General features: G+C 40.3%; 2 protein-coding genes across 2 annotated transcripts in view; one reads left to right on the top strand and one right to left on the bottom strand.

Annotated features, from left to right (window-relative positions):
• The window catches only part of nhlrc2 (NHL repeat containing 2), a 24,020-nt gene extending 21,677 nt beyond the window's left edge, over nt 1-2,343 (bottom strand). The window contains exon 1 of the mRNA XM_034214437.1: nt 2,137-2,343. Coding sequence (XP_034070328.1) covers nt 2,137-2,299 — 163 coding nt within the window. The 5' untranslated portion in view covers nt 2,300-2,343. The remainder of the gene's footprint in view (nt 1-2,136) is intronic.
• dclre1a (DNA cross-link repair 1A (PSO2 homolog, S. cerevisiae)) lies at nt 1,951-16,253 on the top strand. Its single transcript, XM_034214436.1, has 9 exons — nt 1,951-3,250; nt 4,216-5,511; nt 5,594-5,727; nt 11,242-11,360; nt 11,555-11,698; nt 11,946-12,091; nt 12,629-12,783; nt 13,844-13,985; nt 15,410-16,253. Exons 1-9 carry the CDS (start codon nt 2,839-2,841, stop codon nt 15,577-15,579), a joined length of 2,718 nt encoding a protein of 905 aa, XP_034070327.1. The 5' UTR covers nt 1,951-2,838; the 3' UTR covers nt 15,580-16,253.

The raw sequence follows: 16,253 nt of genomic DNA, 5'->3' as shown, positions 1-16,253 counted from the left end.
TTTTTCTTTATGGATATTTCACTAATCATTCCCCTTTTAAACTGTATTCTTGTGTTACTGTCCTATAGTATTTCATACCCGTTTTTCATGTATTCTCTCTTTAATAACTATAATGATCATATAAAGGTATTCCTCGAAAATACTTACATAAATGGTGACCAAACCGTTTGAGACCCACTGAGATAACTTACACTAAAGTGAACTATCTAAACACTGAGAGAGTCCTTACCTCACTGAGCTGAGGTTATAAGATCCTCTCTGACAGGAGAGGACTGTCCTCCACCTTGGTGTAGAAACAGCCCTTTATATCCGTTAGCATAGCTAGCTAACCAGATGCTAACCACAACATTCCACGTTACCGCTCGCGCACTCACAAAATGCGCTCGTGCCACACACACACAGAGCTTGAATGAAACACAGAGACCCATGTACTTGTACTGTACTGTATATCATATTATTTTTGATGGCTTTACTGTATAATCAGTGTAACAGATGAACAGATCGCCACTGGGCTTTCATCTAAACACACAGCCACGTAATGATAACAAAAAAAAGGTCGGGGGTCATTGGTCAAGCAACACACCAATCAGAGAGCAGCAGTGAGCACACCTCAGGCTGTGTTTTATATTTGTATTATTTATTTCTGATGTATTTCACACAAAAAACCTTTAGTGGAAACGTTTTCACTTAGCCTATATGATAAAAAAAAAAGAAAAAATCGGCAAAGTGACAAGGCTTGCCCACCCTGCGTTGGGGGGGCACAGTGACTCATTTGGGGGGGCATGGCCCGCGAATGACCCCCCATGACGCCGACCCTGGATAGGTGTGTGGGTTGTCTTTCATTTTGACATGCAGAAAAATGTTATAATAAACATAACTATGTTAAATGGATATATCCGCCTTCTTTCATTTATCTTTCCATTCCCACAATAATATACATAAATAAATAGCATATTTTGGACATAGTTCGAATGGTGATTAATCATGATTAATGAATTTTTAAGCTGTGATTAATCTGATTACAAATTGTAATCGTTTGACAGCCCTAATATATATATATATAAAGAGAGACAAAAACACTTTAAACTGTCAGTAATATAGTCATGAGGGCTTGTTTGAGGGTCCAGTTAATATCCCCAACAGCAGAATAACGTAACGAATAATGTTATTCTGCTGTTGAAGTTCTACTATAGATCTCCATCTACTGGTGCGTTAGGATATTGCCAACATGCTGCATACAAAACAAAAACATAAAATTAAAAATGAGTGAAGAACAACTGATGAAGCAGGAGTCTGACCAATAACCCCTTTATATTATGGGGCTATTAAAAGGGAATGCTGATACTAACTATTCATTGCACAACTCATAAACTGTTGCAATAAAACACACCACAGGAAGCACTGCAAAAGGTGAACCTACACCAAGCAGCTGCTCTCCATTTTGTCTGAAAGTAGTCATTGTTGCTTCTTACACCAAGCTATACAATATACTTTGTCATATTGTTGTACTATAATGTTGAAATTATGGTTAATATGCTACTATATTGATATATTATTACACCAGAAACTATGGCTACGTCTCATATGCAGAAACATAATGTAGCCTACCTTACGTTCATATGCTTTATTCTAATTTACTCTTTAATGTAAAAAGATACACATGGAGTAACATTACTTTATCATCAAATGATGCCTGTTGCACACTTGTTACAAAGGCCTGTTTACTACTACTATTATCACTGACACTTTACTATGTAGTTTTCGTTCTAAATGCTCTTGTAAAACGTTGTACTTTTTACAGTATTCTCATTTAAATTAATGTACATCCTATTCTGTTATGTATGTCCTTGTACTACTGCTGCAACAACCGGATTTCCCCACTTGAGATCATTGAAGATGTATCTCACTTCCCTGACTGTTTAGGGCGTGGATAAGCTAACCTTAGCAAACTTGTTAGCAAACACTTGTGTTAAAAGAATATTTATATATAGGAAAGGTGAGGAAACAATGGCTGTTAAGTTTTATTCTCGAGAACATGTCGAGTCATGTATTGGCATGTAAGCACACTTTAAAAGTAAAGCAACTATGCTATGGAGAGAGACAGTAATCGGGCTAAACGCTTTAACATGGTCTAACCTGTCTGGAAATCCGGTATCTTAAGATCATCTCTTTCGTCTAGTTTTTTTAAATACTCGTTGACAATATCTTCTTTCTCTTGTTGAGTCGTAGCTTCATCTAGGGCAGAATCCAGCTCACTTTGGATAGGAAATAAAGTAGAGAGGCTGGACTGGGACGCCATGTTTCTATCAACAGCCAGCCTGCTAGGTAAATTCACCACTGCGATTCAGACCGCTGCTTTCGACACTGTAAAAAAAAAACAATATCACCGGAAGGCTATTTTTCACAGAAATGTAGATTATATCTAAATAGGTGAAAAACCAGTCAAATACTTTTTAGTTTTGAAAAAAGTAACCTTTGCTCAAATAATTAAAATAATGTGCTGAATTGTGTTAAATGTGCTGCTCTGTTTCTCTATGTGTCTTTACTTTATTCAGTGTTGTGCTTTGGTAAGCGCTAACATGTCGAAACATAATAGTATGAAGCTGAAGAAGAAACTAGCTCTATATCGTAAATATTAATTATGATAAAGTAGTTCAGCACTCGCAATTATCCTTACAATTTTAAAAGGAATCTACTATAAATGTTAAAGTACTGTAACGTTTATTATTTTCGTCAACCGCGGGATGCTATCGAATCCAATCCCTGTGTTATAACTGGTTATAACGAGGGTTTTGAGGAGGAGGTAATTGGACAAACCAATGGTTTATTTTTCTCCAAATGTCACAAAAGGACGACTCTGAAGATGACATCTGGGAATATAAACCTCTGGAGAAGAAAAAGAAGAAGAACGATTCACCGGCTGTAACTGTGACCAAAAGGTGTACTGTCAGAAAAACCTCAAAGAGAGACACTTCTTTCTCTCTCAAGTCAGCTGATAGCAAAGTCAAGAAAGCTGAAAATGGAGATTGTGGGTCTGTTGTTAATGGAGACAGCAGTTTAGAGGCTCTTGTTCTTCCATCAAAGTCATCCACTGCTAGGGACACAGTGCAGACAGACAATGCTGCTGATGAGGGACCACCCTCTGGAGACTTTTGCCCCATGTGTCAGATGCCTTTTTCCATTTTGGTGGTACAGACTCAAAGATGGCATGTTGCTGAATGTCTTGACACCCCCAGAGACACATGCAAAGGTACAGAAATCCATACTTCATTAAAAAATAAAAAATAAACCGTTTGACCACATGCATCATCTTCATCAGAGACCCATCATCAAAAATAACTACATATATGTGTGTCTTGTACCTTTCATCCTGCATTCAGGGGAACACATGGAGTTTTCAATTGTCAGTGTCATTTTTCAATATACTTTTAAAAATGTAACTATTGCAGGGAAGAACCTGAAAACCTGAAAACCAGGCAGACTGGTGCAGTTACATGATTCATTTTGAAACGCTTACAATGGCAGTAGGTCTGGCAGGCAGGTCACAGCCACATAAACACATGATAAACTGGCATGGAAAAAAAGAAAATGGGCTGGTATAAGGGCAGCAGGATCTAGGTGATTGAAAGCAGGTGTGTGATGCAGGTGAGGTGGAGGGCAGGAAAGGAAAGGCAGATGAGTGAGGAATTGGCAATTAAGGGACTGGGGAATGAAGTACAGCTGAGGAGTAGAGACAAAAGAAGCTGGTGACGGACGTGTTTCATTGAGTTTAGATGTACATTAACAATACATATTGCACCATATCCATTCAAATTACCTTACACTTTAGTTTATGTGATGTACCTATGTTTGTTTCTCTTTCAGCCACTTCTTTATTTACTGGTCATAATTAAAGTTTCGATATTAAGAACATGGTTGATGCCCATATTTTGGTCAACCCCAAGTTTGTAAAATAGTCAATTCTCAATTAAAATGTCAAGTCTCAAAATCCCAATTTAAGAAAACCTGGACTACATAAAGTGTTTTTTTTTTAGAAAGCTCCCTTGAGACAGCTGAATTGATGCGATGAGTATATTGATGTATAGTAGGTACGTCAGTATTTTGAGTATATGTATCGTCAAACTGTTTTATCAGAATCTGCATGTGCTGTTGCTTTTGAATGACCATTTAGTACTCTGTTGATAAGTCTGTCTACATTGTTTTCTTTTCACACAGAATGTCCAGATGGCCTCCAGTGCTGCTCCACCATTCCTAACCATTATAGGAAATGTAACCACACCGTCCTGGCCCAATGTCGAGCGAACGGTGACACAGCCCTCCTCAGTCTGTCCCAACAGGCAGGGACCAGCAGGGGGAGGGGCCTCAACTGTCTCCCAGGGCTGATAAACAATGAGGAGGATGGCTCTACTTTAGAGACTTCCCAGGATAGTGTTCTCAGTGTTTCTGTGTTATCCACTCATTGTAATCTCACTGGAACACCTCCATCCAAACGTACGAATGGACTCATGTTGCTGCGCTCACCTGGCCCAGAGGATTTAAAGAAAAAGAAAGGCTGGTCGTCCTCTACTAAAACCAAAAAGTCTATCAGTTCTTCCCAGGGAATTAAACCAGAGCTTTCATCCCCTCCTGTGAAGGCAGCGAGTGGAAGAGACACTGGTGACGGTTTAATAAAAAGTGAACCTTCCCCTGACATCGATGATGGAATATCTTACTCTCCTCTTTCCGAGTTTCCTGCAGAGATGGAAGTCAAAAGCAGTGAATGTCGGAAAGCTCTTTTTAAAAAGGATACATTTGAGAATGAGGATGAAAACTCAAAGGTGCTGTTTAACGACGGTTTCTCAAGTGACGATGAAGTTCTCACTCAATTTTTAGATACTTTAGAAACCAATAATAATGTGCCTTCTTCCTCTGACACCCAGCTGGAGTCAGTTACCTCATCGCCGCCCACTAATCAGCTAGCTGCTGAAAACAGAGCTCATTCAACAGATGCTGTCAGTCCATGTCAAAGCAGCATTCAGTCTCCTCAAAGTATTGTTTTAGAGCGCCTCAGAGAGTCTCTTCTCAGCTCGGATCAGAGCGGGCATTTGGAAAACTTCACTGACAGCAGTATTCAAATTCCTCCATCACAAACCTCCACTGTCCAAGGATCTCAAAACATGGCGCCACAGAAGGGCCAGATCAAGGCAGGTCAGGCCTCCGGTATGAAGCAGACAGATATTGGGGTGTTTTTTGGTCTCAAACCCCTCAAGAAAAAGGAGAAAGAGCCTGAAAGTGGACCAAATGAACTCAACGCCACTTCTGTTCCAAGACTGGGTGAAAACACAGGACAGAGACAACAGAAGGGAGACAGGCAAAGAAAAAGTAAGGCTGCCACAGCTGTAGATAATAGTAAGGCTCAGGCTGAACCAGGTAAAGGTAGGACCAGAGGATGGGGAGGAAATAGGTGGACCAGGAGGAACGCTGATGGAGAAGTAGAGCCGCCGCGTTGTCCCTTCTACAAGAAGATTCCAGGTGAGGCAGTGACCATTTACTGCTGCGTAAATACGTTAATTCTTTGTGAGTTGTAATGTAAGTTTTTCTTTATTTTACATAGGCACAACGTTTACCATAGATGCATTTCAGTATGGGGAGATCCAGGGCATCAGGGCCTACTTCCTGACACATTTCCACTCAGATCACTACGGAGGCTTGACCAAGAAGTTCACATTGCCAATCTACTGTAACAGAGTGAGTCAAGTCTAGAGTATTGTAAAATGGGACCTCCATGAATATTTCATTGATTGAAGTGATTCATATTTTTGTATACTGGTAAGATTGTCCAACAATTAGGCACTTAAGCTTAACCTCTGTGTTTTGAAATTAGCTAATTTACTCTAAACCTTATTTTATGACTAGATTATACCGTGGCATTTCTTTTGGAGGGACTTTTTTGCTTACATTTTTCACATTAAACATTTAAGGATGGTGGTTTTTACCTACCCCAGATTTCCTTTGAGTTCAGCACTGAAACTTCATTCCACACAAACTCAACATTTGAATAATTCATACAGTGAAAATAAAGAGCTTTAGAGATGTCTGTAGTCTGTATTGCTTCCAAAATGTCAGGTCTCCCCTCCAAAGGCCTTTAAGTCATTGAATACTGTGCATTCTTTGAAGTTGCTACAAACCTTTTAAAAAAACAATATATCCTCTTAATTTGTATCTCATTAAAAAGCTTTCTGACTGTTCTCTTCCACAGAACTCAGAGTAAATGCCTGACCCATTTCTTATCTCCCTGCATGCACTCTAATGAAAAAGGAGCTTGCAGTTGGCAGCGATGAATACAAATTTGCCAATGGCTCTGACAATATTATAGTCGATTGAAATTTCGAGACCTTTTGTTCATGTAATACCTGGGAAATGTAGTACGTCTGGGTCTCATTTAGGCAAGGCAAGGCAAGTTTATTTATATAGCACCTTTCAACACAAGGCAATTCAAAGTGCTTTACAAAAAATGAAAGAGATTAAGAAAATGGCATTTAAAATCAGTCATTAAAAAGAAAAGCTAATAAAATAAACATTAAAAGAAAAAATACATGGATAAAAGTTACAGTGCTGTCAATTAAACATTAAAAGAAAAAAGTACATGGATAAAAGTTACAGTGCAGTCTAAGATATGAATAGTTCAATTAAAAGCAGCGACAAAAAGAAAAGTCTTCAGCCTGGATTTAAAAGTAGTCAGAGTTGCAGCGGACCTGCAGGTTTCTGGGAGTTTGTTCCAGATATTTGGAGCATAATAACTGAACGCTGCTTTACCATGTTTAGTTCTGACTCTGGGGACAGAAAGCTGACCAGTCCCTGAAGACCTGAGAGATCTGGATGGTTCATAATTTAGCAGGAGGTCAGAAATGTATTTTGGGCCTAAACCATTCAGTGCTTTATAAACCAGCAGCAGTATTTTGAAATCTATTCTTTGACACACAGGAAGCCAGTGTAAAGACTTCAGAACAGGAGTGATGTGATCCACTTTCTTAGTGTTAGTGAGGACTCGAGCAGCAGCGTTCTGAATTAGCTGCAGCTTCCTAATAGATTTTTTAGTGAGACCTGTGAAGACACCATTGCAGTAGTCGAGTCTACTGAAGATAAAAGCATGGACAAGTTTTTCCAAATCCTGCTGTGACATTAGTCTTTTAATCCTAGATATATTCTTTAGGTGATAGTAGGCTGATTTAGTAACAGTTTTAATGTGACTGTTGAAACTCAGGTCAGAGTCCATGACTACACCTAGATTTCTGGCTTTATCTGTTGTTTTGAACATTGCAGACTGAAGCTCAGCGCTAACTTTTATACGTTCTGACTTGGCTCCAAAAACCATTACCCTCAGTTTTATCTTTGTTTAATTGGAGAAAGTTCTGACACATCCAGTCATTGATTTGTTCAATGCACTTACTCAGTGTTTGAATTGGAGCATAGTCTCCTGGTGAAATTGTTACGTAAATTTGTGTGTCATCTGCATAGCTATGGTAACTTATTTTGTTGTTCTTCATTATCTGAGCCAGTGGTAGCATGTAGATGTTAAAGAGAAGAGGCCCCAAGATGGAGCCTTGAGGAACCCCACATGTCATATTTGTCAACTCAGATGTGTATTTACCTATAGAAACAAAGTTGTTTCTGTCCTTTAAGTAGGATTCAAACCAATTTAGAACTGTTTCCGAAAGTCCCACCCAGTTCTCCAGTCGGTCTAGTAATATGCTGTGGTCAACAGTGTCAAACGCAGCACTGAGATCTAATAATACTAACACTGAAGTTCTGCCACTGTCTGTGTTTAAGTGGATGTCATTAAAGACCTTTACAAGAGCAGTCTCAGTGCTGTGGTTTGGACAAAAGCCTGACTGGAACACATCAAAACAGTTATTTAAATGCAAGAAATTACTCAACTGTTGAAAAACAACTTTTTCAATGATTTTACCTAGAAATGGGAGGTTTGATATGGGCCTGTAATTGTTCATTACTGAAGCATCTAGATTATTCTTTTTTAAGAGCGGTTTAATGACTGCAGTTTTCAGGGCCTGTGGAAAAATACCTGAGTGAAGAGATTTGTTTACTATATGAAGTAGATCTGAGGCCATGCAAGGCAAAACATCTTTGAAAAATCCTGTTGGAATAATATCAAGGCAGCAGGAGGAGGATTTCAGAAGTTGAATAATGTCCTCTAGGTTTTTATCATTAATCTGATGGAATTGTGTCATGATGTCTGAATTGATGTTAAGTGGAGATAGGGACAACACATTTGCTGTACCTGATGCAGAGGCACTGACTGCTTGTCTGATTTTCTGAATTTTGTCAGTGAAAAAGGAGGCAAAATCATTGCACGCCCTGGTGGATAGAAATTCAGAGGCTACTGACACTGGGGGGTTAGTTAGTCTGTCGACGGTAGCAAACAAGGCACGTGCGTTGTTTTTGTTTTTGGTAATGATGTCAGAGAAGAACGATTGTCGTGCGTTTTTCAATTCCAAATTATAAAGGCCAAGTCTCTCTTTATAGATTTCAAAGTGAACCTGGAGATTTGTTTTTCGCCACCTGCGTTCAGCTTTTCGACATTCTCTTTTTTCTGTTTTCACGGTCATGGCCTTTCTCCATGGAGATATTTTCTTGCCAGACACTTCCTTTACCTTAGTTGGAGCAATGGCATCTATAACATTTTTTAATTTTTGAATTAAAATGATCTACTAGCTCATTTACTGAGATGTTGGCAGGGGCAAGTGTGGAAGAGAAATTCTGAGTAAACATTTCCCTAGTATTTTCAGTTAAATATCGCTTTGTGGTTACCTCTTTTTGAACATTTTTGTGAACAGAAATAGAGCTCTCAAAGAAAACACAGGAATGGTCAGAGAGTGCAACATCAGTCACCACAACCTTAGAGATATTCAGACCCTTTGAGATAATTAAGTCCAGAGTGTGCCCCTTATTGTGCGTGGGCTCCGTCACATGCTGAGTCAGTCCATAGCTATCAAGAACACAAAACAGTTCTTTAGCCCCTCTGTCCTGGGGGTTGTCAACATGGATGTTAAAATCACCAACAATGACTAGACGGTCAAAGTCAATACACACTACAGACAGCAGTTCAGTAAAGTCATCAAAAAAGCTTGCACAGTATTTGGGTGGTCTATAGATATTTAGGAACAGAGCTCGAGAGGAGCATTTCAGCTGAAGGGCCACATATTCAAAAGAATCAAAGTTTCCATACGATGTCTTCCTGTATTGAAGGGAATCATTGAACAGAATAGCAACTCCACCCCCTTTCTTATGCATTCTTTCCTGACTCATAAAACTAAAGTTGGGAGGGGTTGATTCGATAAGAACAACTGCACTGTTATTTTGTTCAATCCAAGTTTCTGTTAAAAACATAAAATCGAGATTGTGCTCAGTGATTAAATCATTGATTAAAAATGTTTTTCCTGCCAAAGACCTGACATTTAATAAAGCTAGTTTAAGTTTGTTAAACACACTATCGGTCATGTTTTTTGTAACAAGCTGTGGCTGACATGGAATCACTGCTAAATTAGATACACTCACACAAACGTTTGAGTGCTTCCTGTTTCTATGATTCACCGCTCTTAATCTATTACCTATCAACACAGATATCGGCAAAGCTACTGGCAGGCAGGGCCCCGGCATGTCCTGGAAAGAGTTGAGAGTGCCATACGCCCTTGAGCCTGGACCCATCACATATCAGTAAGAGTTTGTTGTGTTTTGTACACACACATCCTTATCAGGCTTCGGAGACTGCAGATGCCCCCTCGAAGGGAGGGGAGGTGGTCGACGTAGGCACGGTGATGGAGACGGGCTAGATGGTGCGGGGGTAGAGGACATGCTGCCAGGGGGGGGAGGTGGTTGACGTAGGCGCGGTGATGAGGACGGGGGAGATGGTGCGCGTCTCTGCAGTGATTTTGGTGGGCGTCGTTGAGGAGCGGGGGTAAAGGACATGGTGCCAGCCCTGCGTATCGCCTTCGTTTGGTCTTTGAACTCCAGGAAGGAATCAGTGCCAACCCTCTGTATCTCCTTTGTGTGTTCATCGATCTCCAGGAGGGTGGGCGAGGGTGAAAGGGTGAACGGAGTATCCTCAAAGGCGTTGACAGGGGGGGGGGGGGCAGTGGAGACTCCTCCATGTGTCTCATATGTCTCCCATAATCAGAACATTCCTCAGGCGGGTGCAGTGATAATTCTTCAGGGTTTTCTGTGTGATGTGTTGTGTCCTTCTCCTGTTTTGATTCCTCTTGCCGCTTGTCCTTGGCAGAGGGAACAGATTGATGACGCAGGCAGTTGAATATGTTAGAGATAAACAATTTCACTCCTGACTTGTTCAGGCAAACTCCATTTGCCTTGAAAAGATGTCTGCGATCCCAGAAAAAGTTAAAATTGTCAATAAAATGAACAGAATGGTCATTACAGGCCGTTGAAAGCCAGGTGTTCAGTGCAAACAATCTGCTGAATCTCTCCACTCCTCTTCTGACTGGCGGTAGAGGGCCACTGATGAACACCTCTGCATTTAGAGAGCTGGCAGTTTCCAACAAACATTTAAAGTCTTCTTTCAGCACTTCTGACTGTTGTTTCACAACATCATTTGTTCCAATGTTTAGTCCTTCTTTATCAGATTAGGAGTTTTGTCCCCGTGTGTGTGAACTAGGCAATATACTGACTGATTCGAGGTTTATAGAAAAACAAGCACACGTTTTTGATTCAGCCTGAAGGTTCAAATTAGAAATATAATTGGGTTACAGCAAGAAACTTGAGGCTTTTTATTTATCTTACTTGGATATTTAAGAACTTGCCTCTGAAAGTAATTATAATATCCCAATAGATCTGGAATAAAATGTATTGGTGGAAGATGCTGGATAAATGGGTCATGATTTATTACAGTGTCTGCTATCTTGGGATTACAACTAAAACAGGCTTTCAAGGACTCATTGGTATTCCACTGGGGTTTTGTTTATTTGGTAGGTCACAAAAAATCAAATCGGACGCTAGGTAGGTCATAGCCTAGAAAAGTTTGATCGCTGAGTGTGGACGGTGTTACATATTCACTTATAATAAAATACAACCCACGCTAATTTGTGGTCACGTTAATGCAAAAGTGATTACAATACCATGTTTTATTAACTTTTTATAGAATAATCTTGGTTTGACTTGCTTTTCTGCTGAGTCACTGTTTGTGAGTAAACCACAGAGATGTTTCGACTGACAGCTGCCTCTCCTGTTCAGATTACAGGGAACCTGGTGAAGAGCAAACTGAGGATAGCAGAGCAGTACGTCCACATCCTCCCCATGAACACCCCGGTCGCCGTGGAGGGAGTCACGGTGACCCTCCTGGAGGCCAACCAGTGAGTCATCAACATTACGTCAATAGCCACCAGGCCAGGGTCTGACGCTGATTGCAAAGTCAGACAGACTCAAGCAAACTGCCTTAATGCATTCACTGAGGAATACTAAGAGGGTGTTCTTTTGTGAAACTCTGTATGCATTTTTAGAAATATCTATATCCGGCTTAACCTCCTGTGTGCGGCTGTGCTTTCAGTTGTCCCGGAGCGGCCATGTTGCTGTTCCTCCTGCCTGATGGACAGACGGTCCTCCACACCGGTGACTTCAGGGCTGATCCCTCGATGGAGACGTACCCCGAGTTACTCAGCTGCAGGGTGCAGACGCTCTACCTGGACACCACGTTAGTACCAGTCCGTCTCCTTTTATATACAATGAATTAACCAGTTGTGGTACTGAATGGCAGAAACCGGACTGTGGGTATACGTGTGACCTTTTAGCGATGTTCCCTGTATTTTAAACTCTTCTCATGTGGATCAATATGGGCTGAAATATGTGCAGTGTCCTCATTCGCTCATGTAAGACACTCAGTAAAGGTGATGAAGAAGGAAAGGAAACTCATATTTTTTTAATATAATATATCCCTGTAGCTACTGCAGCCCTGAGTACACTTTCCCCAGACAGCAAGAGGTCATCAACTTCGCAGCCAACACCGCCTTCGAACTGGTGACGCTCAACCCTCGTACGCTGGTGGTGTGCGGATCGTACTCTGTGGGGAAAGAGAAAGTCTTCCTGGGTGAGTGTATTAATATATTCATGTACGTTAACACCAACACATACTGCTGGACTCAAAGTAAATGTGTTTCCGAACCCAAAAAGAAGATTGCTTTTTTTTTGTCTGTAGCTTCATATTGCTACCTGGCCTTTTTCCTCCCTCTGAAAGGTCATGTGAGATTGCGTGTTGTCTCGAATGAGAGCGCCGTGGAGAATTTATAGATTAGTCTGTTTTGAGAAAAGAGCCACTCCTGTATCCTAAAGTGACGCATGAACTCTTCCAGTCATGTAGTGAGGTAATCGGAAAACCAACGATGTCCTCACAGAAAGCATTCAGTCCGTAATCACATTAGCTTCAACCAGCTCTGCATGACATTAGAACGGGATAGAGACGCCGGAGCGCTTTTGGAGGAAGAAACTTAATATTGAAATAAAATATACAATTGCTCAGTGTGCGTGAGGAGCTCTTAAATACTATAACACTATATCAACTTAAGGCTGAATTTCCATTTTCCACTTTCATAGTTCTTACACAGACTTTGTTCTGCTTCCTTTGTAGCGCTGGCCGAGGTGCTGGGCTCTAAAGTGTGCCTCTCTAGAGACAAATACAACATCATGTGCTGTCTGGAGTCGGAGCAAATCAAACAACGTATAACCACCGACCTGAAGGCCGCCCAGGTCCATGTGCTGCCCATGATGCACCTCTCCTTCAAAGTAAGTACAGCAGTCATTTTTTTTTCATGTGTTTTTTTCCAATTCTTATGTGTGCCTTTATCTTTTCTTATGTATGCCTTTTATCTATTATTGTAATATTATATTTTATTAGAATGTTATGTTTGCTGTGCTATAGAAATAAAGTGGATTGGATTGATCTGAAAAGTTATTATAGCCTGACTCTGGGCCATCGAGAGTCAAAAACATGTCCTATTTTAGGGGCATGTAAAGAAAACAAACATCTGACTGTTGTCTCTCAGACAGTCCCTTTTTTATTTAGTCATTAATTTTATTTATTTGGAGAAGTTTGACAATTTTATTATGTAATGCACTACTTAGTGAGATGAAAGACAATAGCCCTAACTAAAATAATTATACACAATTTCTCAAATGGTGTGAAAATGGTATACAAAGGATTCTGTTTATGAAGGGCTGTGTCTTATTACTCAAGGGCAGTTTATTTAGATATGCTAACACGTCTTTTATTCTGCTTATGCTCGACTCATAATGAGAAAGTATCCGGGACAGTAGTTGAAATAATTAGGGAATGCTTATTATGATGACCAGGCATATCATCTCTCTCTAAAAGGACCAACGCGTTTTAATTTGCCATCTGTAGAACCACAGATAAGTCCCAGAGTCGGTATAATTCAAGCATCACTAGGCACAGAAAGGCTGAGTCGGGAGGAAACAGATTCAGTTTGGGTCTGCAGTGAGCCCTTTGAGTAGGGCATGTTGGAGAATATCATCAAAAGTGCTTCTGGCACAGTCACCTTGAAATAAATGGATAGTAGATCTATAAAATGTTTGCATTGTGAATAACCTCTTTGCCGTTTTCTTTGCAAACAGGTGATGAAATGAACATTGAATAACTTTTTCGTTGGATGATGAAGCTTCCTAGCATTGGAGCACAAAAGCTGATATCACTTTAGATCAGATTTCTGTATATATTTAGCAGCTGCTCTTTTTTGTTAGCTGTGTTTTCAGGTACAGTGCAGCTCTGTTTGAATATGATAAGGCTCACTTCTATTCCTCCTTCTCACCCACATCTTATCTCCAGAAACTGCAGGACTACCTGGCACGCTTCTCTGAAAAATATGATCAGCTGGTGGCCTTCAAGCCCACAGGATGGACCTTCAGCCAGAAGGTGGAATCAGTGGAAGATATTCAGCCTCATATCAATGGAAACATCTCCATTTATGGTACAGACTTATGTAAAACAAAATTAAAACACATCTTATTTGTCAGGACTAACAAACGTACATTCTCACACATAGAGAAAAACACAAAAACGTTGCTTTGAGTATTACAAATGTGAATCAGAAAACATTTATTCGTGGAAAAAAAGGGGAATTTTACATTTGTTACAGCAGAAAAGAGCCAAAGACAGCTTTAATGTTTACTAAGAAGCATACATACACAAATATTAAAGATAACAAATTACACAATTTACAAAATACTCATCCTGTAACAGTTTTGAAGAGATAGCAACCAGGTATATATTGCACAGTTATTAACGACATATATGTATATATTGCACATGATTTGTATATCACAGCAAGGTGTGTGTGTGCGTGGTGGTTGTATAGATGCTAAAAAATATGCTAATGATACAGTGTTTGAAGGTCTTCTGCATTATTCAGAGCTGTTAATGACAATCCCCCTCTTTCTCTTTTACTGAGCACAAAACGGAGCCTTTTAATGGCGAATAATCCTAATTGTCTTGTTGCCACACACTGATTGAATCAAATAGCAGCTTTTTTCTCCTGCCAAGCTGCGTGTGTCTTTAGTCATGGACAGCACTGCACTGCCTGACAGTTGTCTTGGCAGTAAACCCCAGCTCTGAAAAGACTTAATTTCACACTGCAGATGAAGCCTGTTTCATTTCCTGAGCGGATCCATCAACAGCACCAGCCATCTGGCCTGTAACTCACAATCACCAGCCGGAGCGCACCGTTCCTTCCTCCTCAGCAGTTAGTGCGTCAGTCAGGCAGAAGATCATTTGTGCCTTTCTCTCTCCTCCTTGTGTTCAAAACTCCTCCCTCTTGCTCTTCCCAGCCATATGCTAATATTGCTCCTAATATTATCCTCCGCATGTGGGATCGTTGACTTGAGTGGGTTCAGTTTCAGGTAGATCTGGTTAAAGGGAGGATTACGAGTATGATAAGATGTCTTAATATCTCCGCAAAACAAAAAACGAGACATATGATAGGCTGATAGGCTTATCATCAGTAACTCTCTCCGTGTGCTTTGACAGTGGAATATTCTGAGCCCGAGGGTCACTTCTGGCCCCTTTTGTTAGAATGTGCCCAGTTGCTTGTCTTACTATTCCCCCATATTTTTAGACGTATCTCTGTGATGAGTTTCAACCTAGAGCTAAATCTCTATTCACAAAGTATCATAATTTGAGGATTTAGCAAGAACAATATCAGTGTATGAGTGAAAGTCTGAAAAGTGATTGACTTATTCCCAACAGGACTTAATAAATAAGGTAATAGATCTAAATACAACCTATACTTGAACAACCCTTAGTTTATCTGTGGATTGATAATCTGTTCTAAGCATGGATACATTGTTTACATGTTTTGGGTACATGTTGATGGCAACCCCTGTGTTTCCCTGACAGGAGTCCCTTACAGCGAACACAGCAGCTTCCTGGAGATGAAGCGCTTCGTCCAATGGCTTCAGCCGCTGAAGATCATCCCCACAGTGAACAACGGCAGCTGGGCCAGCAGGAAGGCTATGGAGAAGTGCTTTAGTGAGTGGCTCTGCGAGGCTAAAGCTAACACCAATTAATTCTCAATGATTTATGACCAAAATTATATTTTAACTAAACTAATGTTATTACTTTATTGAAGTTGCTTCAGAGTTCTGAGCTTTTACACTAACTTTGTATTGCAGTGCGTAGGTGAACATCATGAACTGAAACACTACTAATAAAATAAAATAAAAGGTTAATATTGCGGCAGTAATCTTAAACAAAGTGCCGCGAGGGACTAAACAAGAGAAAAAACACTGGACGCGCAAAAACTCAGTCTTTCCAACACAGTATGCGTTTGACCTTTTATTTCCAAAGCAAAAATGCAATATTCCATATCCATATACGTATATCCTTGTATGCGTGCGTGCGTGCTGTCAACAAAAATTGTCCTTCTCTAGCTCACTCCCCCATCTATTACAAAGTGCGCAGGTAAAAGCAACCGGATATAAGCACAAACGTCACCACACAAATCCAATGACACGCCCACCACCTATAGTGACTCAAAAAACATGTATGTACAAATGACATCCTGTCTAAACATCAGTCAGGCTTCAGAAAGCAACACAGCACCATCACTGCCACAATGAAAGTGGTGAATGATGTGGTGAGTATTTTAGATAATAAGCAGAGTTGTGCAGCTCTATTTATTGACCTTTCAAAAGCGTTTGACACCGTCAATCATCGCATTTTAAAGCAGAGGCTAGCTAGT

Source organism: Gymnodraco acuticeps, unplaced genomic scaffold, assembly GCF_902827175.1.
Source record: "Gymnodraco acuticeps unplaced genomic scaffold, fGymAcu1.1, whole genome shotgun sequence".
NCBI lineage: Eukaryota > Metazoa > Chordata > Actinopteri > Perciformes > Bathydraconidae > Gymnodraco > Gymnodraco acuticeps.
This window is presented reverse-complemented; position numbering and strand designations above follow the sequence as displayed.

Coding starts and splice junctions, on each gene's coding strand:
- dclre1a (XM_034214436.1), top strand. CDS start 2,839: ATGTCACAAAAGGACGACTCTGAAGATGACATCTGGGAATATAAACCT. Junction 3,251..4,215: donor CCCCAGAGACACATGCAAAG/GTACAGAAATCC, acceptor CTTTTCACACAG/AATGTCCAGATGGCCTCCAG. Junction 5,728..11,241: donor TGCCAATCTACTGTAACAGA/GTGAGTCAAGTC, acceptor TCTCCTGTTCAG/ATTACAGGGAACCTGGTGAA.